The sequence below is a fragment of the Myotis myotis genome, unplaced genomic scaffold (genome assembly GCF_014108235.1).
Source record: "Myotis myotis isolate mMyoMyo1 unplaced genomic scaffold, mMyoMyo1.p scaffold_m19_p_12, whole genome shotgun sequence".
NCBI lineage: Eukaryota > Metazoa > Chordata > Mammalia > Chiroptera > Vespertilionidae > Myotis > Myotis myotis.
The window spans coordinates 104,883-132,513 of NW_023416316.1; the positions used below are offsets into that span (position 1 = coordinate 104,883).

Genomic DNA, 27,631 nt, shown 5'->3' on the forward strand with positions numbered 1-27,631 from the left:
CTCAGATGCAGACCGTGGGGCGGGAGGACGGACAGAGAGACGGACGGATCAATCACTCACCACGCAACAACGATCGGCGCCTCACGACCCCCGTTCCCACGACCCCCTCTGCAGTCAGCGGCCTGCGCTCCTCGGAGCCGAGACAGCGGGGCTCCATGTCCCCCGGGCCTGCGCCCCTCACCTCACGGCTGCAGGACACATGACACTGACCCAGCCACCCGGCCCACAGCACGACCGCCCGTGGGCTGATGGGACCCAGAGTGTGGAACCCCAGGGGGAGGACCAAGCCCAGGCTGGTGCCCGGGGGCGCGGCACCCAGCCCTGCCCAGGAGGATGGCCCTCCACAGCGGCCGGCCCGTGGCCGGGCGGGGCAGCGTCTCTCGCTTTGTCCCGGGAGGCGGGCTTGCTGCTGGGGGCTGGCTCGGGCCTCAGCACCCAGGGCAGCGGGGGGAGGCGCAGCTGCTGTCGGCAGGAAGGTGCACTGGTTCCTGGGGGTCAGCTAGCGTCAGGGTGCCCCTCCTCAGTGCTCAGAAGGAATGAGGACCGAGGCCAGGCCCCTCTCAGGCCCAGCAGCCCCTTCCTTTGCGAGTGGGACTCCCACCCCCCGGGCAGCACCCTCCTCCGCCCACAGCGGGCAGCCTGCATTCAGGAGGGGACGGAGGAGCGAAGCCGGACAAGCAGGATGAGGGAGGGCCTGAGGGTCCCCACCTTGAGCTGCGAGTGTGGCCGATGCGACCAGCACCCTGCCAGCCCCACCCCGAGGGACACCCAGGAAGGGGCAACCCTGACAAGTGCTGACATCATCACCTCCAGGCCCCAGCCCTCCCCCCCCCACCCCCAGCCTGGAGCCTGGTGCCAGCCGCAGGGAGGGGGCTTCAAACAAAGGGACTCAGCCCAGGACCCACAGACTGCTCTGCAGGGTTTAATTATTCACCCCAGGGAGGGGCGGGGCCTCCCTCGTGGGCGGGGCTCAGTCCTGGGCAGGTGCCCCAGACCCTGGCACTGGCCCTGGGTCCTGACAGGCAGGGACAAGGGAATGACGACTTGGGTGGTGCTTCACCTTGTAAATAAGCCTCCTCCCCTGGCGCTGGGCAGGAGACAGGGCTGCTCCGCCCGCCTGGAGAGTGTGTGTGTGTGTGTGGGGGGGGGGGGGCGGAGGGGATAGAGGCCTGAGATGTCAAGCTCCGGCCGCCTGCATACAGGACAACTCTCCCCACACCTGCCGCTGGTGAGGACGCCGCTGACACGAGGCCCCACCTGCGGGCGCACACCACCTATCCGAGGCCACCTGCACCTGGCCTGGCGACCCTCCAGGAGGGAAGAGAGCACTCAACACACACACACCAAACACACACCATATACACAACACACACAACACACACACAACCAACACACACAACACACAACACACACAACACAACACACACACAACACACACACAACACACACAACACACACACAACACACACACAACACACACACAACACACACACAACACACAACACACACACACCAAACACACACCATACACACACACAACACACACACAACACACACCAAACACACACCAAACACACACCATACACACACACAACACACACACACAACACACACACAACACACACACAACACACACCATACACACACACAACACACATGACACACAACACAACACACACAATACACAACACACACCACACAACACACACAACACACACACACACACACTGTTACTTCAAAGTCAGCCCTGCCGCCCACGAGGGCTCGCAGAAGGCGGGTGACGGGCAGGGCATGGGAAGCGCCTGCAGGAGGGGGGAGAAGACAGTTAGGAGCTGCCCAGCCCCCGGGGGCCAGGCTCAGGTGACCGCCCGCCCAGGACAGCCCTGGGCAGCCCAGCGAGGTGGGTGCTGCAGACCAGACCGCCTCCCCGCTGAGGACTGGGAGGAAATGTCACCCGAGGGCCAAGGGGACCTTCCGAGCGTTGGGTGCGCCCAGCTTCTCGCTGTGTCTTCCCCTGGTTGGTCGTGGGTGCCGTCCGTCTGTCCTTACGGAAACGAATGACATGCCTGTCTCTCCCCCGTCACTCCTCACAGGCTATGACCACGACAGAACACGGACGAACATGAACCCTGCAGGCACGGAGGCGGCTGGGCGGCTGGGCAGGTGGCTGGGCACAGGTGCTGCCGGCGGGCGCCGGTCCAGGAGAGCCCGCGGTGCTGGGACCAGGTGGCTCATCCTGGCTTCCTCGGGGTAATTTACCTCCTTGTCGGGGAGAGGGGAGGGGATGGCACAGTGCCAGGCCCCGCGATGGGGTGGGCAGTGTGTGTGGCAGGCTCCGCCCGCCCGTCTGCTCCCAGGAGGCCCTGAGGGTGGCTGGCTGCCACCGGGCCAGCCAGGGCCACCAGGGCAGAGCGCCCGGTGCAGAGGGGGGGCGCCGAGCCGTGCTGGGCGAGGGCAGCACGAGACGGCTGAGGTCAGACTCCCGAGGGCCTGGCCCAGCGGACGGGCAGCTGTCCGTCCGGTGGGCCCCGCACAGGGGCTTCATCCCTTCAGCTCATCCCCGCAGCTCCCGCCCCTCTCGCTCTCTAAGGATCAGTGGGCAAGGTCCTGGGGGAGAACCGACCAAGAAAAGGTTGGGCAGGAGTTCCTCTGGCTGCACCTGATGGCACCGTCAGGGCCCTCGGCGCTGAGCAGCCGCCCGGCAGCGGCGCGGTTTAAGCAAGAAAGGGCTTCCTGGCTGCTCTGCATTTCCTTCTTTACACTTTTCTGTAGCTTCTGACACTTCGATGGCGGATGTGTACGCTTTTGTAACAAATTAGTGGGGAAACAGCTGCCATTGAGTCGGGCAGGCACCGGATTATATAATCGCCGCTGGCTCCCGGGTACCGACACTCACAGACCCGCGGGTCTTTGCCTGGACAGTGGACGGTTGTTAACGGTCCTTATGCAACCGGACCCCTGCACGTCTCAGGAACGCCCACGGTTCCCCGAGTCCGATGTTTGCCGTGGGCCGCCCACGCGCAAGTCCTCGAAGGGCCCCGGGGCCAGGCCCGCGGCCAGTCCACCCTTGCCCTTTGGACAGGAATGCGGGCACCAGGCCGATGTGTGTGCCGCCCGCCGGCCCGGGCGCTGGCCTGCGTCCTCTTAGGAAAGGCGGCTCAGGCTCAGGGGGAAGCGGGCCGGCCGGGCTGGCGGTTCATCAACGCGCAAAGCCAGTGACAGGGCCGGGAAGTTACAGGAGGACTTCCCGTTACACTTTCAAGTCCCTATGAACCCGCCCAAGCGCGTGGCTCCCCCGACAGCCCCAACCGAGGCTCTGAGGTCCGAGCCGGCCTCGGGGTGCCCGGGGGAGCCCTGCGGGCCCCCTGCATGCGGCCCTGAAGCTGTTTTGCTCATCGCTCATCGCGGGGTGCCAGCAGAGGCCAGGGCTCTGGCCGCTGCCCCGGAGGGACCAAGGCCGTTCCAGGGACTCGCGCTCCGAAGTCGTCAGACGCTCAGCTGCGACCCCACACCAGCTTCCTGGGCACCTGTCACCCCCTAAGGAGGCGCCACAAACCGGCGGCAGAACCCAGCACTGCCCGCCACAAGCCACCCCACCCGCCAGCCGGATTCCTGGGCCCGCACTCAGTGGGGTGATGAAGTCCGGTGCCAAGGTGTCCCCGGGGGCGGGGGTAAGGGCTCCCCGGGTTGCCAGTCACGGGCTCGGACCCTCCGCCAGCCCCCGAAGGCTGCCGCACAGGGTGTGGCGCTCCACGGCCCCGTCGCGGCGGCAGAATCCACAGGCCAGAGCCCACTGCGCCGCCCCAGACTCGCGGGCAGGCTGTGGCCCCAGAGAAAGCAGGCCCGACCCTCCACACCTTGGCCCACCCCCGCCCGGAGCCCTCTCCCTCCCCCGTGTCCGTAGCACCCCAGACGCCAGCCCCACCCCGACTGCACAGGTCGATATGATGGACTCACTACCGGCTCCTACTTCCGGGATTACCACAGACCCCTCCACGGCCTCTGCCACCAGCTTGCTCCGTGACTCGAGGTGGGGTGTGAGCCAGCCTCAGTCTCCCCACCTGCCCACCGAGTGGGGTGGGGGTTGTGGCGACGATTCCAGTTCTGAGTCTGCCAGGGCCCATTGCCCACGGCTCCCTGCGTGCTCCGAGCACAGTGGGTGGCTGGGCCCTGCCTGAGCTGGGCTTCTCTCCTGGGGTCACAACGTGTTTAACGGACGAGGCCATCTCAGCCGAAAGCGGCTGCTGCCAGCAGGAGGGCACGCGGCTCCCCAGAAGCCGCTACACATCCTGGTGTCGCCTCTCTGGTACCTACACGCCTGCCCCCCATCCCCCCCCCCCCTTCCAACCAACCCTGGTGCTCGAAACAAGCCACCGCCCAATCCGAGAGACGCTGGGGACAGCGGCGCCGGGCACCTGGGACACACTGGAGGGACACAGGGTCCCTCCTCCTCATCTACGCACTCACCAGCCTGGGTCTGTGTCCCTTTTCTCTTCATCGAGATGGACCGTGCTCTGAGGGCACTCCTGGCCCTGCTGTCCTGTACCCACACGCCATGGAGACCGGCCAGCCCAGCCGCGCAGGCCCCTCCCCTCAGCAGCCCGGGCCCCCCTGGCCGCACGGCACTTGTCTGCGTGGCTCTCATGGTGGCACGTGGCTGTGTGAATCGTTGCTCCTCCCGAGACTGCCACGTGACTGTCCGGCCCATCAGCGTCTGCACACGCATGCCTGTCCGTAGAAGACATCCCAACAGGTGGCCGGCGTCTGGCCCACCTGGCACAGCACTGCGGACAGTAGGTGCCGGTCCGTGCGCTTCCGGAAGGCGGTCTCTCCACCCAGCCCCTGGCACAGCCGGGCCGGCGCCTTCCCCGTGGAGGCTGCCCACCAGCGCGTCTGCCGGGCTCACCAGAAGCGGTATTGTCAGTCCGTTTCCCCACAGGAGCCTCACAGGGCGCCGGCCCGTGCAGGTGCGTGCACAGGGACGAGGTCCGGTTCGGGAGCTTCCCTTGTTGCCAGCCTCTCCAAGTTCACACTTACGGACGTGGGCGCTGAACTGTGGCCCAGCGAGAACACGGTGAGCGACGATCCAGGCCCCTTCCCAGCCAGAGCGGTCAGCACGCGGGGGCCATGTCCTGCCCAGGCCAACGGCAGCCCAGCTCCGCCTCCCTTCCCCGCAGAGGCCGGGGGTCGGGGACAGACAGGAGCCCTGAGGCCCACCGCCCTGATGACGCGGGGATCCCAGGAGGCTCCCGCAGTGGGGCCGCGTCCCACATCAGCCGGACTCCTGCCCGGGCGCCCGAGGAGTGAGGCTGTCCCGGGGGCGGGCCCCGGCGGGAAGCACGGTGCACCTGGCCAGTGTCAGGCAGGGTTCTGGGAGCTGAGCCTGCCCAGCTGGCACCGGCTGGCCGAGAAGCGCCAGCCCGAGCCTCCAGGGCGCGGGGAAGACAAAGTGGAGAGGAAAGGTCTGGACCGCCGAGCGGACGGAGAGCAGTGAGTCGTCAGAGAACAACGTGCTGCTTCAGCCTGACGCACCCCAGAGGGGTGGCCGCTGAGAACAGCAGGTGGTGGCCGTCGGGGCACCGTGATCCCGGCTGCTTTCCCACCGGAGGAATCGGAGCAGCGATATTTTAACAAGCGACTGGAAAGAGACCAGACTACCCCGTTTCAGAAGGTGGGGTGTGTGTGTGTGTTTTGGGCCAAGATACTGACCAGGCCTCAGAGTTTATGGGAAGAGGCGCCTGCCGGGAGCCAGTGCTCCCGCGGGGGCTTAAACTCGGCACAGGGAGGCCAGAGCGTGGGAACCAGGAGGCAGGCGCGGGGAGGGGCTGCCGGCCACAAGGCTGCTGACCGGTGGCCCGCGGCCGTGGCCCATGCAGGTGAGAGGGTGGGAGGCAGCAGCCTGGAGCCACCCATCGGCCCCCAGGAGTCCCCAGAACAGGGCAGGTAGCTCAGGAGAAGGGCTGAGGGTGGAGGCGGGGACTGAGGAGGAGCGGGCGGGGCTGACAGTGTTTGAGGAATTCCACAGCCTGGCTGAGAGTTTCTGGAAGTTATCCACAGGGTAAGATCATTAATCCCCGAGTTCAGGGAGCCCGAGGCGAAAGGGCCTGGAGATTACAGCTAAGGCGCAGGGGTGCCTGGGAAAATGGTCTGGAAGAAGAAGGGGGCTGGGGGTGGCAGGCAGATGTAGCCGGGAGGCTGAGTCTAAGGCAGTCCGCACCCAGGGGGCCTCGTGCCCCAGCCGGCCACGTGCCCCTGGGACTGGAGGCCCCGGAAGGCAGGCGGGTGCTCAGGCACACACGTCTCACACTCACACCCTGCCACAGGCTGGTCATTAGCTTGGGGTCCCTTGAGAGATCTGGGGGGTTCCGACTGCTATGGAGACGAGTGGCCGTCGCCGAGTCCAGGTGGGTGTCATGTGGGACAACCTGCGGAGCCCGGAGCCCACAGACCAGTCCAGCAAGCACTGCAGGCCACCTTCGCGGAGCCAGCGCCCTGACCACAGGCCAGAATGGACGGCCCCGGGCAAATCCTCAGCGTCCGGCCTCCCCCAGCCTCTCCAGGGACATGGAGCCCAGACTCCCCACCTCTGCCGCCCCCGGGACAGCCCAGGCTCCGCACGCCTGCCCACCCCGCCCCGGAGAGCCAGCTCCGGCCGGGTCAGCCGACGCGCTCAGAGCCTAGAGAAACCTCAGGTCAACCCCATGGCTGTTTACCGAGGCCCCTAGGCTGCCGGCACCGCGGAGCCCCCATTATCGTGGCGGTCTCACCACAAGCCTACGAGGCAGGCCTCGCCGCTCCACTGGACACAGAAAGGCGCCGAGGAAGACATTTTTGAGGTCCCACCTGAGAGCACTGCAGCCCCAGGGACCCAGGCCACGCCCGGTTTTCACAATGCCCAGTAGAGCTGGGGTGCAGTGCCGCTCCTGGCCTCTCGGTGAGCCACTCCCGCGCCTGGCCTTGAACCCGGAGGGGTCCATGTCGTTACAGTGAACTCTGCCCGCCAGCTAGAAAGGCCGAGGACCAGCTGGGCAGGCCAAGCCCTAATCCCTGGTGTGAACTAGCGGGCATTCCCTACGCCTCCCCTGTCGAATCCCTCGGGGCCATGCGGCGGGCGCTGCCCAAGCAGCAACATTTCGGAGGGTTTGACAGTTCTCGGGACTCGGGGCCCTTTTTAAGGGAAAACCGAGAGCAGAATCCGTGGCGCCTGGTCCTAGGCGAGCCTGCGGGCTCTCCCCGGCCTTTCGGACGTGCCGCGGGCACGTGCCTGATGCGAGGACGCGCAGGCTCCGACCCCAGGCCTCAGCCCTGCTCCTCCCGGAATTTCTTTAGTTTTTTTCTTTTCTGAGATGCTGATGGTTTAAAGATGTGGATCAGGTCTCGGCCCAGCTTCCCGCTAACCCAGCTTAACGCTCGGAGCACCTGGTGGGCTGCTGGGCCCCTGCCCTCCGAGGGGGCTCCCCAACACGTCCCCGCCCTACCTGCCAGAACACGGGGCTGCTGGCACCGATCGCACACGCCTCCCTCATCGTGTGTCCGCTGATCGCCAACAGGCCAGGCCCACCTGGCTTGAGTCCCTCGCCTATCACTCTTTCCTTCCCCCTAAAATGGAAAAACTGACTCAGACCAGGGCAGCTCACCCCTACACACACACACACACACGCACATGCACACGCACGCACGCACTCACACTCACACACACGCGCACTCACGCACACGCTCACACACACGCTCACGCACACGCGCGTGTGCACACACTCACACGCATGCACACTCACACACACATACACACACATGCACACAGGCTGCGTGCAGCTGGACGCAGGCTCCAGATCCGACCTTGAAGATGTCATCTCAGACGTGTGTGGGGGACACTGGGGGGCCCAGGACTCAGGCGGCTTGGAAAGTGGGTACCAAGGAACAGGGAGCAAGTGACGGCTTTCTCACGAGACCAGGCCCAGCGCGCACACCGACGGGGCCCGAGGATACACACAGGGCAGGAGGGCCACCCGTGCAGGGGGCAGCCGGTCGATGGTTCTCGCTCATCATTGATGTTTCTCCTCTCTCTCCCTCTCCCTTCCTCTCTGAAATCTATAACAACAAAAGTGACTGTGTCTCCTCCGATGGGCCGAGACCCCCTCACTCAGACTCCAAGCATCGCGCCTGCTCCCGAGGGGGTAGAGCCCACACGTCCGTGACTCGAGGGCTCTGCTGTGTTCTCCGAGGGCCCGGGTTTTCTCATATTTATTTATTTTGCTAATCCTCACTCAAGGACATTTTCCCCACTGATTTTTAGAGAGAGTGGGAGGGAGGAAGGAAGGGAGAGGAAGACAGAGAGAGAAAATTCAATGTGAGAGATGTTGCCTCCCACACACATCCTGAGCAGGGGCCAGGGATCCAACATGCAACCCAGGTACGTGCCCTTGACTGAGAATCGAACCCGAGACCCTTCGATGCGTGAGCCGACGCTCACCCACTGAGCCACACTGGCCTGACGGGGGCCTTGGGTTTCTTGCCTGTAAAAGGCTGTCATCAGGATAAAACAATATGTGAAATGAAAGCACTAAGGATAAGTAAAAGGGAGGGAGGAGGAGGGGAGGAAAGAGGGAAGGAGGGAGGGAGGGAGGGAAGGGGCCCAGAGAATCTTATTCTTTCCTTCAACCCCACTGTCCCTCGTGTGTCATATGCTCTTCCTACTCTATTTCACATTTCAGCCGTTAGACTCAGCAGAGGCCTGGGGGGGTGCCGAACCCCAGGGCCCACCCGGGGCCTGACCACCCCTCGCCCCCGGCAGGGGCCTGACCGCCCCTCAGCTGGCCCCCACCTGAGCACACAGTGGTGGGTGGGCCTGGAGCCTGCAGGACAGTCAAGGGGACCCCTGCCCTCACTTCCCAGCTCTCCAGGCTGCAGCGGAGCCCCCGCCATGTGCCTGCAGCCCTTGCAAAACAGCCTTCCCAGTGTTTGTAAACCCTGCCGCGGGCCAGGCAGCTGTTTGCAATCGGCCAGCCCTGCCCCAGAAGGGGCGGTGGGAGCCTGTCCCCAGGAGGGCCGCGCTGCAGGGCGCTTGAGGACAGGCCGACTGGGGGGTGGAGGGAGGCCTCCTCCTGAAGCTCGCTCCCCCACCGCCCAGCCCGGGGCAGAGACCTCACCCACAGGCAGGAGAGGAAAGCCCAGCACCCCCGCTTCTTGAAGGGGGGCCCCCTCTCTGCCCTCCTGGCTCCTTCCTGGTAGGTGCCCTCCCCCCATCATCCAGGCTGAAACCTGCAGGCTGTTCCAGAGGAGGGAGGAGGATCCTGCAGGGACCTCTGCTCTCTTTGGTCCCAAGAGCCTCCTGCCTGAGCACAGGGGCAACACTCACAGTGCTGACACTCCGCCCCGCCCACACGCCTCGCTCCGCCCACCCACGGCTCCGCCCACACGCCTCGCCCCGCCCACACGCCTCGCTCCGCCCATACTCCTCGCCCCGCCCACACACGGCCCCGCCTCTTCTCATCGCTGGCACCACCACACTGAGTGCCCAGGATGCGCCTTGGTTCCCAAAGTGCAGGTGAGGCCCAGCCACTAACCAAGCGGCTTTCTGTGCTAAAGGGCCATTCTGTAAACTGTGAACCTGAATCACAATAATTCTCTGGGAAGCCGCACATGCAGGAATCCTGTTTCTGCACTTCCACCCCAGGAGGCTCCTGGCCCCGCCTCCTCCAGGGGACCCCTTCTCAAGGTGGGAGAAGGCGCAGTGTCCCTCAGTCCTTCTCTGCGCGACACCAGCCGGGCCCGGCCGCTCTGTCAGAATAAAGAAGAGCAGCGGAGACAGGCTGGCACGGAGGCTGTGGCCTCGGCCTCCCGTCCCAGGAGGACGGGCCAGGAACGGCACAGGCGAGGAAACCGGGGCCCTCGCATCTCAGACTCTCCCCAAAGAAAACAGAAAGGGGGGAAGCAAAGGAAGAAAACAGTAAACACGGACCCCAGCAACTTCACCCCCTAAGACTATCCAGATGGGAGAGAGCGTCGCCCTAAAGGGTCCTTGCAAACAGTGCTCAGCCCCCCAAATCAGACTGGACTCGGGGCGCAGGGCTGTGAGGCAGCTCTTTCCTGCGCCCGTCCATCTCGGCGCCCCCTGTTGAGGGCTCTGGGCCAGCCAGCTCTCCCCACGCCACTGACCCATGTGGATCAGGGCCCAAGTGCCTCACTGCCCACCCCCACCCAAGAACCCACAGCGGAAAAGGCTGCTCTCATCCCTGGGGGGGTGGGGGCGGGGGGGTGCACCTCTTTCTGAAGCACAGGCCCCTGGCTGCCCCGGGGACCTCCCTCCGCAAAGGCTGAGGCTGCGGAAGCCCCTCCCCAGCTCTGCGGGAGGCTGGCCTCAGTGTCCTGATGGTAATGACCTAGCGGAGGCGGAGGCGGAGGTGGCTGCCGTTCCTCCCGCCAGCTGGGCCCGCAGAGCCTGCACTCGCGTGTCTGCAGGATGAACACCCACCTGCCCAGGTTGGAGTGAGGGCCATGAGCACGGCCCAGGCAACGCGCACGGGAGCCAGAGGACGTGCACACGGGAGAGTGCCAACTCCCGAGGGACCTGGAAGCCACAGGCCCTGGCCAAGCAGGCTCATCTCAATTGGCCAGCGCCCATGTGTTGGCAGTTACCGCCCTCTGATTGGCCAGTGCCCACTGATGCTTTTGATTGGCCAGCGCCCCACTGATGCTGGCAGTTGCCTCCCTCTGATTGGCCAGTGCCCCATTGACGCTGACAGTTGCCTCCCTCTGATTGGCCAACGTCCCCCATTGATGCTGACAGTTGCCTCCCTCTGATTGGCCAATGTCCCCATTGGTGCTGGCAGTTGCCTCCCTCTGATTGGCCAACGTCCCCCATTGATGCTGACAGTTGCCTCCCTCTGATTGGCCAGTGCCCCATTGATGCTGACAGTTGCCTCCCTCTGGCCAATGTCCCCCATTGGTGCTGTCAGTTACCTCCCTCTGATTGGCCAGAACCCCTTTGGGAGCTGGCAGGTGCCACCCTGTGGGGCTTCCTCAGATTGGCCAGTGGCATGCCCTACCTGCCTCCCTACCTGCCTCCCACTCTGCTTCACTGGACACAACTGCTTGTTCAGGGACCTGACGCCCCCACTGCCCCGGAAGCTCCTGTAGGGCGGGAGGGCACCCTACTGCTCGCCTGGGCACCTGCTGCCCGAGCCCAGCACAGACCTGATGAGGCAGAGGTGCCCAAATGGTTCACACATGGCTCCTGCCCCTTCCAGGCCTCCCAAGGCCGCCTCCCCTGTGTTCCCTCGGAACCCTCTGCAGGAAAGAGACTCCCAGGAGCTCAGATCACCGCTCTGGGCGACGTGCCCCCTCGGTTACCCGTCGCTGCCGCCGCCACAGAGGGAGCGCAATCATGCCCACCTTCCACAGAGGCTGAAACGCTTTCATTGTGAGAGCACCATGTTTTCAAAGCAAGGGCCAGAGTCTTCACATTTATTTATGTCTATTGATCTCCGAGAGAAAGGGAGAGAGAGAGAGAAACATCAACGATGAGAGAGAATCATCAATCGGCCGCCTCCTGCACGCCCCACACTGAGGATCGAGCCCCCAACCCAGGCATGTGTCCTGACCGGGAACTGAACCACGACTTCCTGGTTCATGGTCAACACTCAACCACTGAGCCACACCAGCCAGGCCAGATCACACTGCTACACACGCACGCATTTCGAAGTAATTTTGTGGCATTTATTTTTTCAAAAATAGAGATGTCATTAGAATCCCTATGGCCAAGGTGCTGGCGGGAAAGAAGAGCATTATGCCCAAATTACACAGACCCAGGAAACAAAAGAGGGGGACCCTCCCCTCCCGCACAGACACACGACAGGACCGGCGGGCTCTGGCCAGTGGAGTCCTGAGCAATGAAGTCTGGAGACAAGTGGGTCAGACTGCGGTTCCGTGTCTCAGGCCTGAGTCACCGTGAGTGGCAACACTGACTCCCGTGTGGGGTCATTACTGAGGGGGGGAACCTGCCAGAAAATCCGGGGGGGGGGGGTCGAAGCTGACGAGATGGCGGCTCAGGCTGTGTGCCGTGTCTAACGAAGTTCCCCCATCACCCAGGCCACGAATCCGCACACACCCGTCCACCCACCCATCCGCCCCACAGACTTCCCTCCAGCGCCCGGGACGCGCCCTCCAGCGTGTCAGTCATCACCTTGGGCATGTCTGGGAGGCCGGGTGTGGGCGGGTCCATTCCCATGTCTGGACCCCAATTCCTCCTGTCAAGTAGAGGAGGCCCGAGGAGGACAGGGAGGGGTGTGGACAACATGGTGCGCCCACCTCTGCCCACGGACGCGCCCCCCCGCCCGGGCTCAGAACCTAGAAGCCACAGTGAGGGATGCGATAAACTCACCCCCCGGGGACCCCATCTGTGTCGCCTCTTCTCGTGCTCACCCCATGCAGGAGGCACCGGCGTGGCTGCCCATCAGACAGGAGTGACCCGCGGCCGGTCCTCGAGCAGAGCCAGGCGCTCAGCCCGGCCCCGGCCCTGCCCTGCCCTGCCTGGGGGCCCAGGGAGGACGTGGCAGTGCTCACGGGGTTTCCTCTGTGCTTCCTACACGCAATGCGCTGAACGCTCACGAAACCCTCCGGGAAGTCCAATCATCACCCCCTTCTTACAGAGAGGGAAACTGAGGCACAGGCAGCTCCATGTGCAGCCAGTGGGAGGGCCCCAGGACCTGAACCTGGCCGCCTGCCCCTGACCATGGCCACGCCCTGGGCTTGTGCCGCACCCGTGGCGGTGGCGGCTCTGCCCAGGAGAAGGGCCCTGCCAGCCCCACCCCGGGGACTTCAGGGTCCCCAGCTGGGCCAGAACCCTTCAGACTAGCATGTGGCCAAGTGCTGACACCAGCAAAGCGGGTTAAATGGGGAATATAAATAGAGGGAGGCAGAAGCCATAATAGGGCATTGCCTCCTGTGAGTAAAAAAAGACTCGACAAATTATCGGATCCAGCTGGCCCAGTGGGCCCTGCGGCGGCCCCGCAGCCACGTTTCATCCGGCGTCACCCACACGGCGGGGCGGGCGTGGTAACAGCAGAAATGGTGTCTTGATGTGAACTCCCCAGACAGCAGGCCCCGCCCGCAGGAGCCCCTCACGAGACAGTGTGCACGCGTGTGCACGTGCCTGGACGTGTACGCTTGTGTACGTGTACGCACACACACACATGTGGGTCCACGCGAACTGCATATCCACACATGCACGTGCTCACACACACAACCTCACACAGGCTTGCAAAGCGTTTCCGCCCGTGTTGCCTCGCGTGGCCTGGATGGGACCCGAGGAAGCAGACCCGCCACGCAGACGGAGCCGAGGTCTGGGAGGGAGAGGCGGACCGGGTCGGCGTGCGGGTGGCAGAGCCCTCGGGGTCTCCCCGGCGACCGGAGTCCCTGAGGACACTTACACGGGTGGAAAGAAGACATGGCAGCACTGTGCCTTCTGCTTTGGCAAAAACATCACCAAAACCAGGGCCAGGTGCTCACCGCCCGCCCGCCAGGCTGCACGGCGCTTCCAGGTGTGGCCCCGATCCGTCTTCACAGCCAGCCCTGGGAGCGGAGGGAGTCGTCCATCTCCCCTTCTCTGGGGGGAAGGCGGAGGCCCAGTGCCGGCCCCGCCCGCCAACCCGCAGGGCTCTCAGAGAGAGAAACTCAGTTTGCACTTTCTCAGCTGCCCACGCGGCCCACACTGCCCTGGGGTTTGCCAAGGATGCTCCCCCACACCCACTGCCTGTCGCCCAGCACAGGGGCCCCCACTCCCAGCAAGGCTGTGAGCGCCCATCAGTCTGTCTGCAGAACCCCCAGCCTCACGTGCCGGGCAGAGAAAGGACCCCAGGTCTCCCACTGTCCCCCTCGGAGGCTCCCTCTTCCTCCCAGCAGCCGCCTCTGCTGGCCCGGCACTCCCGGGACAAGCGTGGTGCTGGGGACACCCCGCTGGCCCAGTTACTGAGGGGCTTTCCGGCTGGGAAGCTGCAGGGCCCGGGAGAGCCTGCAGCAGGGCCCATGTCCTGCCAGGAAGGAGGGGCCAGACTAAACCCGAGGGGGACCGGGCACCTGCTAGGCGGCGCTTCGGTGCATTTCTGAGAGAACAGGAAGGGGAAGGTGAGGAGGGGAAGGCCCAGTGTAGCGTCACCTCCTCCAGGAAGCTTCCCCAGATCTCCCACTGCAGCCGACCCTCCCGGCTGCTTTAAGGGACCCTGGGCATGGAAGTGAACGTGAAGTGAGTGGGTCCATGTGCACCTCCCCTCTGACTGTGAGCTCCTGGAGAGGCCCTGCCACCCTCACCTCTATCTCCCCGTGACCCCCAGGCCAGGCCGGGGTGCAAGACAACACCCTTCGGGGGCAGAAGGCCATGCAGGCGGGAGGAGGGCCTGGTTAAAGGCAGGCTGGAGGCTGCAGGCAGCTGGAACAAGCCAATCTCAGCCGCTTAGAGCCCCAGTCAGCGCCTCCCTGACCGAAGGCTGGTGAGGGTCTGAGGAGATGATGTGGGCAAGGGGCTCAGCCAACTCCTCACAATCGTTCCCATGTGTGATGGTCTCCCCGGAGGCAGGAACCCCGCCCGCTCCTTCCAGGAGAACCCAGCGCCTCCGGGGTCTGGTGACTGATCCCTGACCCTCCCGGGCTCAGAGCCAGCCTGCGCCCGGTCACTGTGAGGAAGGGGGGCTGAGAGCAGTGGGTGCCTGTTCCCCAGGGACCCAGGGAGGAGGCAGGGACAATGGAAAAGGCGGGGCAGGCAGCATCAGCTGTGCTGGGCTACGGGTGTGGCCGTGGTGAGAATCCAGAAATATCTGAAGGGTGGGGTCACGGGCGGGCTCCGGCCAGCACCCCAGGGACCGCCCTGGGACAGAGCATCAGAGGAGGGACCGCCTCGGCCGGGGGAGCGATGCCCGCCCGGCCACTGCTGGTGGCCACAGCGCCAACCGCAATCTGGAGCAGATGAGGGCAGGACTTGGCTCCGGGCGCCGCCCACCGACTGTTCCTTTATGGGGAGGAGAAGGGGGTGTCTCCAGCCAACTTGATTGAGTCAGAGGAAATTTAACCCTTTGATCTCGGTCAAGTCCCACCAAACTTGGACGATTCTTCCCACAAATTATTGCAAGAAGCGATCACGTGACCGGGGCCGGCGAATGCCGTGCGGAGGAGATGACCTCAATTTCCAAATATTGGGGTCATGTTTCATTTCACAGACTCTCCTTTGCCCGTTACAATGTTAAACGGCCCCAAATGCAATCTTAATAACTTTTCATTTCTACACACACTCGGCCAAGGAGAAGGGAGGAAAGGGAACCGTGTCCAGAGACAACGCAGAAAACATCTGGCGCACCCCAACACGGGCGAAGGCGAGGCGCTGGCCCGTGACCCCTCCCGCCTCCGGCCACGCACTGAGGACGGCTCCAAAGGGTCCCACCCTGGGCGGCGCGGCAAACCCGCCAGAGAAATGACTTCTTCACACGCTTCGAACATCTCTTGGACAAAAGCAAACGCCCGGCCCCACGGCCAGGGCCCAGCTCCAGGCTCCGGCCTCCAGGGCCGCCCCTCAGTTTGGAAGGGGAATCAGAGAGGAGGCAGGGGAGACGGGCAGGGGGCAGGGATGGGAGCGAAGAGCCAGTCCCGAGCCCGGGCACACGCCTGCTCTGCACGCTGCCCAGCCAGCGCCCACACCAGCTTTTTGGGGTGGCCACTCCCCGGAGCTCCCGAGAGAAAGGACATCAGAGGGGCTGGGACAGGGCCAAGTCCCCTGAGCACATCCCCAACCCACTGAACACCCCTTTCCTGGCGGCCGCTACTGCCCCCCACATCCAGGCACCACGGTAGCCGCCCAGGGGTGGGACCCCAGGTCCCAGCACTAGGCAGGCCCCCCTCCCCCCAGCCCCTGACTCCTGCTCACCCGCCTGGGCCCACAGGCACTCCCTGTGCCAGGAAAAGGGGAAGAATCGCTTCACTGGCAAGTGAAACATGGAAACTGACTCTTCCCACACATCTTCAGGCCAGGAAGCAGGGGAGAGGGGAGGGCGGGCTGTCCCCTGAGCCCATGGCCCCTTCCCTCTGCCTGTCAGCCTTCCCAGCAGCTGGGAGCCTGCTCTCCCCCATGTCAGTGGGGACCTGGGGGACTTCCTGGGGTCTTGGGCATCAGCGTTTGAGGGTGTGAAGACCCAGGTCACAGGCATCCGCCACAGGTGATGCTCAGAAAGTCACTGTCCAATCAGGAGTCCGGCCAGAGCCGCCAGGAGTCCAGCTTCAGTGCAGCTCCCGGGAGAGGCGCCTTCTAAGGGCAGATCTCGCCCATGGGGAGCCTGAGAGCACCACCTACCGCTCTGCATCCAGCCAAGACCACACCTGGCCTTGCTCCACGACCCCGTCCCTGGGGGCAAACCCAGGAAAAACTGCCTCCCGGGAGGAGGGGGTTCAGGGTGGGATTGGGATTAGGGGCAAGGATGGCAACCCTCCCCTCCCCTCCCACAGGGCTCCCAGGATCACTGGGGCCTTAATGCCAGGACGGCCAGAGCCCAGCCCCTGGGGAGGCAGAGCCAGCCGGGTCTGAGGCGGCGGGAGAGTGGCTGGGGCAAGCGCAGGGCTGGAGCTCAAGCTTCCGGGATCCCCACCAAGGCCCCCACCCCAAGAATGGACAGACTGTGACTCTAGGGGGCGACCCTTCCCGGTTTTCAGGAGAGGAAGTTCTGCAGGCCCCACGGCTGGGATGCGGGGCAGAGACTGCAAAGTTTCTGGACAAAAGTGTGCCGGCCTCCGGGACAACCCCCTGGCGGATTCCACGTGCAGCCGCCCGGCGCGCGGGGCAGCCCCACCCGGCCTGCGCCACGGCGCGGGGGGAATGCGGCGCGTCTCCCTCTCCGGGGCCCCAACTAATGGCATTCGGAGTCTCGGCCGTGCATTCCACAGCCGAGGGGGACCCGTGCAAGCGCGGGGGAGGCCCCGGCCGGCGCCGGGGTGACAGCCGCACCCGCCGCGCGCATCCTGCAGCCCCGCCAGCGGCCCTGCGCCCCCCGCGCCCCGTCGCCCTTACCTGCGCGGCTCGGGGGCGGCGCCCACAGCAGCAGCAGCAGCAGCAGCGGCAGCGGCGGCGGGAACAGGAGCGGGGCGCCCGGACGGAGCGGGCTGCGCGCTTTCCAGCGGGTGTGGACGTCCATGCCGGCGGGGCGCGGGCGGGGCGCGCGGGGACACTCGGGGCGCGGGCTCGGCCCGGGCAGCGGACTCGGCGGGGCAGTCCGGCCTCAGGAAGTCATGGGGAGCGGCACAGGCCCGGTCTTTGTGGCGGCGGCTCTCTGGCGCGGGTGGCGGGCGCGCTCGCCCACGGGCGGGAGGGCTCGACCTTGGCCCGCGGGGCGGCCGGGACCCCGCTCGGTTCGCTCGCCCTCGCCTCCTCCAGCTCCTCCAACTCCCGCTCGGCTCCCTGGTCGCCGCCGCCCCGCGACCCGTTCTCCGTGGGCGCTGCGCTCGAGGGAGGCCGTGCGCCAGCCGCGGGGACCGGAGTGCGGACCTCTCCGGGGCGCGCAGCACTTTTCCCCGGTCCGCCCGCCCTCGCCCGGGACGGACCGCGGAGGCTGTCGCTCCTCGGCGCCCGCAGCCAATCAGAGCCCGGCGCTGGGCTCTGCCGGGCCGGCCCCCGCCTCCCACTGGGCGCCGCGGGCCAGGGGGCGGGGACAGCGGCCGGGCCGGCGAGGAAGGGGCTGGCCCGGGACGGCAGCGGACGTGGGGCGGGCGCGGCGCCCCCATCCCTCGGCGCGCGGAGGGGCGCGGGCCGGCCTCGGAGCCCCAGGCCCACCGGCTCCCACGCTTCCTGCCCCGGGTGCCCGCCTCTGGCCGACTTCCAGGAATCCGCGTGGAGGGGCCCGCGTTTGATCGAACAAGGAGGAAAGTTGCGGCTCGCCCCGCCGGACGGCTCTTGTCCGCGGGGGAGCCCAGAGCTCCTCGTCTGGGTGGAGACAACTTCCAGTCCAGCCAGACGGGGCGCCCAAGCCTGCAGCGGGACGGGACCGCCCTGCCTCCCCCGAGGGCAGCTTGGACCCGGAGTCCCGTGAGGGTCTCACCTCCCAGGAGGCCTCCACGCTGCGCTTCTGGGCTAGGAAGCCAGGAAGCTGGGCCCGCACCCTGCACCCCCCTCCTCGCTCAGCCGGCCGCCCCCTTGGAGCTGCCAGCAAGCCAGGGAGTGAGGGGCCACGATCCTGGGGCGCTACGGGCGCTGCCTCTCTGCCTTCCCGTCTCTGAGCCCCGTGAGGTCTCCCTCCAGCAGGCCCGCCAGGCTCCGGGGTGGGCACCCTCCCATCGCCCTCCCATCACCCTCCCATCAGGCCCGGGGAGCCTCCTGGCCCGGCTGCAACTGCGAAAGCAAAATGAGGAGTGAAGTGAGGGGGCTTCCCCCACCTACACCACCCCGTCCCCTTTGCACAAACAACCCAGCCCTTGATGCTGGCGGGGGCGGGACCCCAGCCCTGTCTCCCCTCACATCTGCAGCCTCAGCGTGAGAGTCCTCCAGCCCCTTCCATTCCCATCACCCGGGACCTGACAGGAGGGGGCACCGAGGGGAGGGCTGCTGGTGGGACCTGCAGGTTAGGCGCCACATCCCTCTGCCCCCCACCCCCACCCTGCTCCCCTGCTCTGAGCTGTCAGGTTTGCCCATGCACACACCCAGGGGACGGCGCGTGAGATGCATTGAGGAAAGCACACTTGCTCTTTCTGTTTCTTTGTTATTTGACTTTTTAAAAAAATATATATTTCTTTATTGATTTCAGGGAGGAAGGGAGAAGGAGAGAGATAGAAACATCAATGATGAGAGAGAATCATTGATCGGCTGCCTCCTGCACACACCACACTGCGGATGGAGCCTGCAACCCAGGCATGTGCCCTTGGCCGGAATCGAACCTGGGACCCTTCCGTCCGCAGGCCAATGCTTTATCCACTGAGCCAAGCTGGCTAGGGCGTTATTTGACTTTTTTGCCACGGTACACGTCATTCCTGTGATGGGGAGAATGTGTGTGTTTGAGTGCATGCATGTGTGTAGGTGTATGTGTTGGGGGGGGGAGGGGAGGGGGGATAGGCTAGACCCACTGGTTCCTCACTGTTCTGTGCGCTTAATGAGAGACATCCCATCAGTTGCTCCCTGAGCCCCAGCGCTGCCCCGCCCCCAGGTGCCCCCCGCAGGTAGGAAGGCCAGCGTCTCCCCTGAAGACTGGGAGCCTCTGACAGCCTGGGTATCAGAAGAGAGCACAGACTCTCAGGCTCAGCTCTTCCCAAGCACCGGGGTTGCCTCTGTCTGAGTCCCCTGTGCCTTTGTCCTGGTCACCAGCCTCCCAGCACCTGGAGCTCAGGATGGCGCCTGAGCTGGGCCTGTGTGGGCACCGCTGGTCCCTCAGGAGCTGAGCATCAGGACCAGCGGGTGCCCCAGAGAGTGGCCGCTCAGGTATGAGAAGACATGGGCCCGGCCGGCATGGCTCAGGGGTTCAGCATCCACCTAGGAACCAGGAGGTCACGGTTCGATTCCCGGTCGGGGCACAGGCCCCGGTCGCGGGCTCCAACCCCAATAGGGGGCATGCAGGAGGCGGCCAATCCTTCTCTCTCATCATGGATGTTTCTCTCTCTCTCTCTCTCTCTCTCTCTCTCTCTCCCCCTCTTCCTTCCTCTTGAAATCAATAAAAATATATTTTTTTTTAAAAAGCGGACGTGGTCCTCGTGGCTGCCTTTTATCCTACACTCCTCTCTCCTTGGAAGTAGCCCGGACGCGGGCTGAGGCCACCCTCAGAGGGAGACGACTTGATTTTACCTTCCTCGCCGCTCCCAGGGCCCTGGCTCCGCCTCCAGCCTGGGCACCAGGGCTCCCACGTGGGGATCTGGAGGGGCCCTTCGGCCCACCGTGCACGCAGCCCGGCCTGTGGCCTTTTGGAGAAATCCTAGGGTTCGGGCACCCCGTTTTCCAGAACAATGGGCGCATTCTGACCGCGAGGGGGTGCGGGTGGGACCGTGTCCAGCAGGAGGGACACCCCGGCTGCCTGTCCAGCCCGATAACCTCACTCCTGGGCACATGGCGTTGAGCGTCAGGCCCGTGACGCCGTCCGCTGGGTGTGAGGGTGGGCACAGCGCAAAGGGCGCGCACAGGCCTCCCTGCCCACTGAGACGTGCCTGCCCTTTGGGGGAAGGAGTGCCCGCGCAGGGGCCTGCGTCAGGAGTGCGCCAGGGGAGCAGGGGGATGGTCGCCGTCTCTGTGACAGCCCAGAACATGCCACGCCCTGGGAGCCCGACCCTGAAAGCTGTGGGGTGCGTGGTGTTCCCATCCGCCTCCAGCTCCCGCAGGGGCCACTGGGCACCCGACCCTCCAGGGCCTGTGCCGGACAAGACTTGGCGAGTGAGCCAGAGCGCATAGGGCGGGCCGGGCGTCGCTGGCAGGACACGGAGTTAGGAGCCTGTGCCTGACCTGCCTGTCACGCTGAACCCAGGGCCCGAGAGTCCATCTGAAACTCTGGGTTTGCTCGGATGGTGGGCCTGCGGGCCCCCCCGCCATGTGGAAACCTCCACAACCCCATGCAAGGAAGGCTCTTCCTCATGCCCACCCCAACCCTCCAGCCCCCCAGGTCCCCAGCCCCCCAACGCAGAACCCAGCAAAGGAGCCGTTTTCCTCCCAGAGCTCACAGCCCGGAGGAATACCACCAGGACCAGCAGCCCCGCCCTGTGCAGGGCCCGGCAACCGGAGACGCACCCTTCAGACCAGACACATGGCTGCGGGGGCTGCTCTCCCCGCGTGGCACAGCTCCCCGAGGCCAAGAGTCCCCCCAAAGGCCAAGGAGTCGCCCCGGGGGCCGCGGGGAAAGGCCAGCAGCGGGCACCCAGGACCCGAGGAGAGGCAAAGGGCCCTGGCGGACCTCACTGAGCCCAGCACTGCACCCCCGGCCACACAGCTCTGCTCCCGGGCAGCCCCGAGGCTGCCTCCTGGACCCCCGCGTTCCTGTCGGGCCGGGTGAACTTGGCGGAGTAGGGGGACCCCCAGGCAGAGTGGCCCCAGACGGACACCCGTCAGGCTGGACTTTAGAGCGAGTCTGAGACGATTCGGACAATGTCGCTCAGACACACCCTCCTGCCGGCCACGCTGGGCAGGTCCCGGGGAATGTTGTACAGACAAAGGCTGGGTTTGCAGCCCAGGAAAAGCCAGCTGGGAAACTCCTCGCTGTGAGCTCTTGGAAAGAACCACCGGATACGAGAGCTGCCCGGCGGTCAGCGGCTGCTCCCAGACGCGAACAGCACTCCAGGGGCCTGCGACGGCCCCCACATCGGCCGTGGGATCCTCCCCGCTGAGCGGCACGGGGCTCCCCCTCGGAGACCGAGTGTCCACAGCGCTGGAGCAAAGGGCTTCTGACACCCGCTTGTCGCCTGGAAAAGGGGCCGGGAGCGCCCCGCTCGGGCCTGTGAGCGCAGACGGGTGCCCCGCGGAAGGTGGCGCGTGTGAAAACGGTAGGACGTCTCGCAGAGGTGAGAGGTCCCTGCTCCCATGGCACTAGGCGCTGGGGATCCGGACTCCCCTGCGTCCCTGCAGGATGGCGGCTGCTGAGGCCTCCGCTGTGTCCCCGGCCCCTCCCTGTCCAGCGGAAGCCGCTCCGATGCCTGGCCACCCCCGCCCCTCTGTGGAAACACCCACGCTTACTGTTTAGGAAGCTCCTGTCCTGCGGCCATCACAACGCCCTGGTCTGTGCGCTAGTGCCCGGGGCTGCTGTCATCACAGACCACAATGGGCGATGAAAATGACAGACATGTGTTCTCTGAGTTCTGGAGGCCGGGAGTCTGAGATCCAGGTGTCCTACGGCCTCACTCCCTCCACAGGCCCCAGGGGAGGGTCCTTCCTGCCGCTCCCAGCTCCTGGCGGCGCCAGGTGGCCTTGGCTCGTGGCCGCATCACGCCATCTCTGCCTCCACCTCCACGCGGCCCCTCCTCCATGCATCTGTAACTTAATCCCCTCCCCCCTGCCTCCCTCGTATAAGGATACTCGCGATGGTATGGGGGGCCACATGGACACCCCACATGGCCTCTTCACCTCAAGACCCTAAACCTAATGACGTCTGCAAAGACCCTTTTTCCAAAGGAGGTCACATTCACAGGGGCGGGGCACTACTCAACCAACCACCGTCCAGACAGATACGCAGCCCTCTGAGCCTGGAGCTCCCTGGCACTGCCCACGCCGAGGCCGAGCTGGCTATGGGTGTGGAGCGAGGGGCCAGTGGTACCCGCTAGCAGCCGGCGTCCTGAGGGCGGGTGCCAGGCAGGCCCAGGCGGCAGGAGGACAGGGACTGGGAGGAGCCCGAGCCCGCCGCACCCGCCGGCCTGCCAGCGCTGCCTGGGCTGTTGCTTTTTCCATGGGGCCCAGTTTTACTTGTTTTCATTGTTAGCATTAAACCAACGTTTTTCATGGAAATAGGTCCCAGATTGGATTTTCTTCCACAAGCGGAAGCACAGGGGAAGCCGCGTTTACCGTGAGTCTCCTGGCCTGGAGTGCGACCCAGAAATCGAATTCATTTGTTCCTCAAAGTCTCGGAGCACAGTCCCCGAGCTGAGCCGCTGAGGCTTCGCGGGACTCGGGGTGCCACGGGGCATGGGGAGGAGGCAGCTGCCGTAGCACGCACGCCCGTCACGCCACACCCTCTCGCCACGACTCGCAGGGCGTCCCCAGTTTGCAGGTGAGGACTCGGGCTCAGGGCATCTAAGAATGGGCCCAGGCGTGGAGTTCCCAAGGGAGGGGCGGGGTGGACTCCAAGCCCGACTCCCCAGGGTGCTGGCTCCCAGCAGGACCGATCAGACCCGCGCTGACCCGCGGAGCCTGCTGGGCAGGCCAGGAGCGCCGGGGAGGAGTGGTGCCGAGCTAATGTGGGGGACTCCGGGCAGGTTGGCTGTCGGAGGCTGACAATGGCTCAAAACAGGCCGCGGCTCCTACCCCCAGAACCTGGACCGTGACCTTATTAGGGAACAGGATCCCTGCAGATGCGCCTCCGTTTAGGGCCTGGAGATAAAGCGCTCATCCTGGCTTAGCCCCGGGCCCAGACGCCACCCTGGGCGTCCCAAGAAAAGGAAGACAGCGGAGATTACAGGGCAGACCCACGGGAGAGACGGCGACAGGAGGACGCAGGCGGAGACTGGAGTGACATGGCCAAGATCTCTGGGGGTCCCCAGGAGCTGGGAGAGGCAGGGGGCCCCTTCCCTAGGGCCTCCGGAGGGAGCGCGGCTTCTGGCCTCCAGAGCTGAGAGAGATTCCCCTCCAGTCACTTTAAGCCCCCCAGTCCGTCCGTCCATCCGTCCATCCGTGCATCCGTCTGTGGTCTTTCGTTAGGGCTGTTGCAGGTGACAGCCCTGCTCCAGGTGGGCTCCCACTCCCCGGGGAGCCCGGGACTCACAGGTGTGAGCGACCAGCTGGACCCCCACGCAGGCCGGGTGTCTGGGGCCAGAGGCACCTCCCATCGGGGCATCTCTGCTCACCCACCTGCCTGAGCTCAACCAACTGTGGCAGCGGCCAGCGTGACCGCGGGTTAGGCATTCACGTGCCACCCCTCAGTCCAGGAGAACCCCGGCTCCGTGCCAAGGAACACAAAACAGAGCGTGCGGACGCTACTGAGACCCTGGGCGGGGGTGTCTCCCGAGGGCCCTCCCCCCTCGCCCGGCAGGGATCTCCCTGTGAAGCCCGCTGCTGGCAGTGCCAGTGCGGCGCAGGGGAGCAGCGGCGAACGCTGGTGACTGGGTTCTCCCCATGTTGTCAGCGAGGCTTGTCCTAACGGGAAGCAGCAGCGCCCCTGCAGTGTCCACGCCTGCAGGTCCCAGCACAGCCGCTCCCACCCGGCCGCCCGGGCTCTGGGTGGGGAGGGAGGGCACCAGGAGGGAGGGGGCGGCCGCCCGGCTGACTCTGTCTCTCTCCCGGCCACCCCACCGGGCCCTCCTGACCTCGCCCTCTACCCACCAGCCCCAGCTGCGGGCACAATGTCACCAGCCCTTCCAATGCCGCTCCTGCTGCAGTGACCCCGGGGCAGAGGCAGACCCCCTCCCCGACGTGAGAGGAGGCACCGAGCTCTGGGGCACGCGTGGCCTCCCTGGAGTTTCCTTGTCTGCAGGCTGGGCAGCCTGGGAGAGAGCCTCGAGGACTCGGCGACATGGCTCACACCTGCCCGGGCCCGCAGAGGCGCACGGCCACGCCTGCTGGTGTCAGGCTCGCGCTGGCCGGATGGGGGGCCCTGGGCGGCGTGTTTGTTCCTAAACTGGCCGTCACGCAAACACAGCCACTCAGAGGCCTGGACACGGAATAATCACGGAGCTGGTGCAAGCCCCTTCCCCACGGGCCCGGACCAGCTGTGCCCACGGCCTCCCTCACCCCTGCAGACTCCGCGGGAGCCAATCTTGACCCGCTGCTGGCTGAGCGTCCGCGCGCCAGGCGCCAGGAGAGTCCGCGGAGGCCGGAGGGGCTGGGACGGGCTCCCAGCAGCTGGCCGAGGGCTCTGCTCGGGGGGCCTCGTGCTGTTGGCCTAAGACCAGCCGCGTGGAGCGTTTACACCACAGAAATGGGCAGGCACTTCGCTCTGGGCCGGTCACGGAGCATCTACCAGCGCCCGCTGGCCTGCCCCGAGCGGGCCCAGCCCCGGTCCACTCCCCAAGGCCGGGGTGGCCAGCTTCCCCCCGAGCCCTCACGGCATGTCACCCTGAGGGGAGGGTGGGAGGAAGGATTGCCCCTCACCCACGTCAAAGCCGGGATTTCCTGCGGGTGCCGTCTGCTCTCCCGGAGCCGTCTTTCCTAGACAGCTGTCCTCAGATACTGGCAGAGCTGTCGGCGGGAAAGGAGGGACCCACAGGGCCAGGAGGAGGGCAGAGATCAGGGCAGACCCGGGACACGGCTCTCCCTCCCCCACGGGCTCAGCGCCACCGACCTTTCCCGGGGTCTTCAGTCTGAGGGCCCCTCAGGCCTCAGCCATTTTCAGAGCCAGGGGATGGTTTCCTTGTGAATGCGCCCCCCCTCCCCCCGCCCCTCGCCCCCGTGCCCACGTCCCCACCTCCATCTCCCAGAGGGTCCCCCGGGAAAGTGTGACCCTGCCCCGGCCTTTTTCAATGACTCGAGCCTGGGGGTCACCAGCTCCCTTGTCTGCATTCCGCTTGGAACCTGAAAGCGGGTGGACTCAGGCGGTGGGCTAAGCACGAACTCGGTCACTTCAGTTCCCAGCAGACACCCAGGGGGGCAGTGTCCTCGTCACAGCCCCCGACTGAGACCCTGGGACCCCTCAGGGAGCTGTGTCTTCCCCCCACCCCCCCCCCCCCCCAAATCTGGGCCGCGTTTGTGAGAAAACTATTTATTGGCTTCTACTCAGACCAGCAACCCGGCATCCTGGGTGCAAAGCATGCTGGGGCTTTGTGTACTTTTTAAACAAAACAGTGAGCGGTCGATTTAAACTGGGGTTGGCAAATGGCCTTTCTGGGGGGCGGGGGTGCATTGGTTGCATTTGCCTGACGATCAGCCTTTAGTTGACGGCGGCTCCGCAGGGAAATGAGGAGGCCTGTCTGCTTGCCATGGGCTACACGATGCCTCAGACACATTCCCTTTGGACTCACCAGCAGCTCAGCGGGTAAGAAGACAGACACGAGGCGCCCTGGCCGGCGGCTCCGCTGGTGGAAGCGCCGTCCGTGCACCGACAGCGTTCAGGTTGGATTCCCATCCGGGCGCAGAGCTGCGTTTTGAGTTCAGTCCCTGGTCGGGGCGTGTGCGGGAGGCAGCTGATCGATGATGCTCTGTCACCTCGATGATTCCTTCTCTCTTCCTCTCTCTCTGGTAACGATCAATACAATGTCCTCGGGTGAGGATTTAAAAACCCGCTGGGAAGCCACGTCTCGCCCCAGCTCACAGAGCCGTGTGTGCAAAGCGCGCGAGAGCCCCCCACACGGGGTCTACCTCCGCCCAAGATGCAGGCATGATGGGGACACTCACATCGGGTCCCGTGCATCGAGTGTCTGGCCAGGCACCGTGTGGGGCGCTGACACACGGAACCGGCTCTCTCTCTCACAGCCCCCCGGGGACCAGGTGCTCCCCCCGCCTCACAGATGAGACCTGAGGCTGATCCGGAGGGAAGCGTCGGCTGGAACCCCGGCCAGTCTTCCCGGCTCAGCCTCTACCCCCAACCCCCTCATCGCGTAGGTCCCCCGGACCAGCTCCTGTGCCGGGACCACCCGCGGCTTGAGCTGGGCTCAGGGGACCCGGGGTCCTGGCTCAGAAGGGAGGCGGAGGCTGGCGCTCAGATGTCCGCGCAGGCGTGAACTCGAGGCCCCGGGACCGTGAGACACGTCAGCTCCCGAGGCAGGAGGGCCTGTGGGGTCCCGCGCTGCCTAACGCCCAGGGCTGACCTACTTTTCTCTTTGGGACGGGACTTCCAGAAGGACTGCGCCCGTCTGCTGTGCCCTCCAGGCTGTGAGTCAGCGCAGGAAAGTCTGGGTCACCTCAGCCGAGCCACGCTGCTGGGCTGGGGGTGCCTGCGGGCGCCCGGACAGCCCCGTCCTCCGCAGAGACTGTTCTCGAAGGCTGGACTGCGGGGCTTCCTCCGACGCCTCTCACACGCCAGCCCCGCACCCCACCCCCCGCCTCCCACAGGGCCCACCGGTAGCTAAGGGGCACGCGGTCATGCTGAGGCTGAGGGAGGGGACCCTGCACCCCGACAGGCCAGGTCAGGGAGAGCAGGAACCCCGTCAAGCTGACCAGGGTTTGAGCAGAAGGCCAGAGCGTGAGCATGGATGGTACCGGCCTTCTTCTGGAACATCCTGGAAGCTTCGGGAAGGTTGGCAGCCCCCCGGTGGGTAGATGATATCAGAGTGCGACCAGACGGCCAGATGATCTTTTGGCCCGTTTTTTTTTATAGGGTTTGAGGAGCTTTTTTCTGGGGTTTCAGGAACTTTTTTCTCCTTTCTCGGTTCTGAAGCCAGACTCTGAGAGCATCAGATGCCCACATGTAAACCCACTGACTCTATTCTCCCCACGTTGCCACGGGGATTGGGGACGGTTTTAGAGACGTTCGAACAAACTCCGACCTGCAGGCCCTGACCGGGCTTGTGACCTTGAGCGATTTACTTCTCCCCTCTGACCTTCGACCCCTGCCTCCTGGGTTCCGGTGCGGCTGAGGCAGAGTAACTCGCAGTGCGGGCTTGTCCCGCGCCCAGCCCAGACCCGAGTCTTGGCTGGGCAGTCACGCCCGGTCCTTGTTCAGGGTGGGGAGACCGTGGCCCCGCCGCTGGCGGTACAGCCACCCTGCTGTGCGGTGTCACAGCCACTAGCTGTGCATTAAATTCAATACAATTTAAAATTCAGTTCCTTGGCTGCACTAGCCACATCTCAAATGTCCAGTGGCCACTGTGGGCACAGCACAGACATGGTCCATCCCATCCACACACAGAGGTCCAGCGACTTGGACAGCGCTGGTCCAGATCTGCAATAGCCCACGGTCAGCCAGGCCACATCAGCCAGGCCACGGTCAGCCAGGCCACGGTCAGCCAGGCCACGTCAGCCAGGACTTAGGTTTAAAACGCAGACCCCTGCCCGGCCGGCATGGCTCAGTGGTTGAGCATCAACCTATGAACCAGGAAGTCACAGTTCATTTCCCTGTCA

The 27,631-nt window shown here is 65.2% G+C and overlaps 1 protein-coding gene across 2 annotated transcripts in view; it reads right to left on the reverse strand.

Moving 5' to 3' along the window:
* Nucleotides 1-17,557, reverse strand: part of COL5A1 (collagen type V alpha 1 chain) — a 97,178-nt gene extending 79,621 nt beyond the window's left edge. Inside the window, exon 1 of one of the 2 annotated variants that reach the window (XM_036329171.1) lies at nt 17,042-17,557. In XM_036329171.1, coding sequence (XP_036185064.1) covers nt 17,042-17,165 — 124 coding nt within the window. In that variant the 5' untranslated portion in view covers nt 17,166-17,557. The remainder of the gene's footprint in view (nt 1-17,041) is intronic. The other variant, XM_036329169.1, reaches the window with a different exon arrangement.
* Between the last annotated feature and the right edge of the window lie 10,074 nt (nt 17,558-27,631).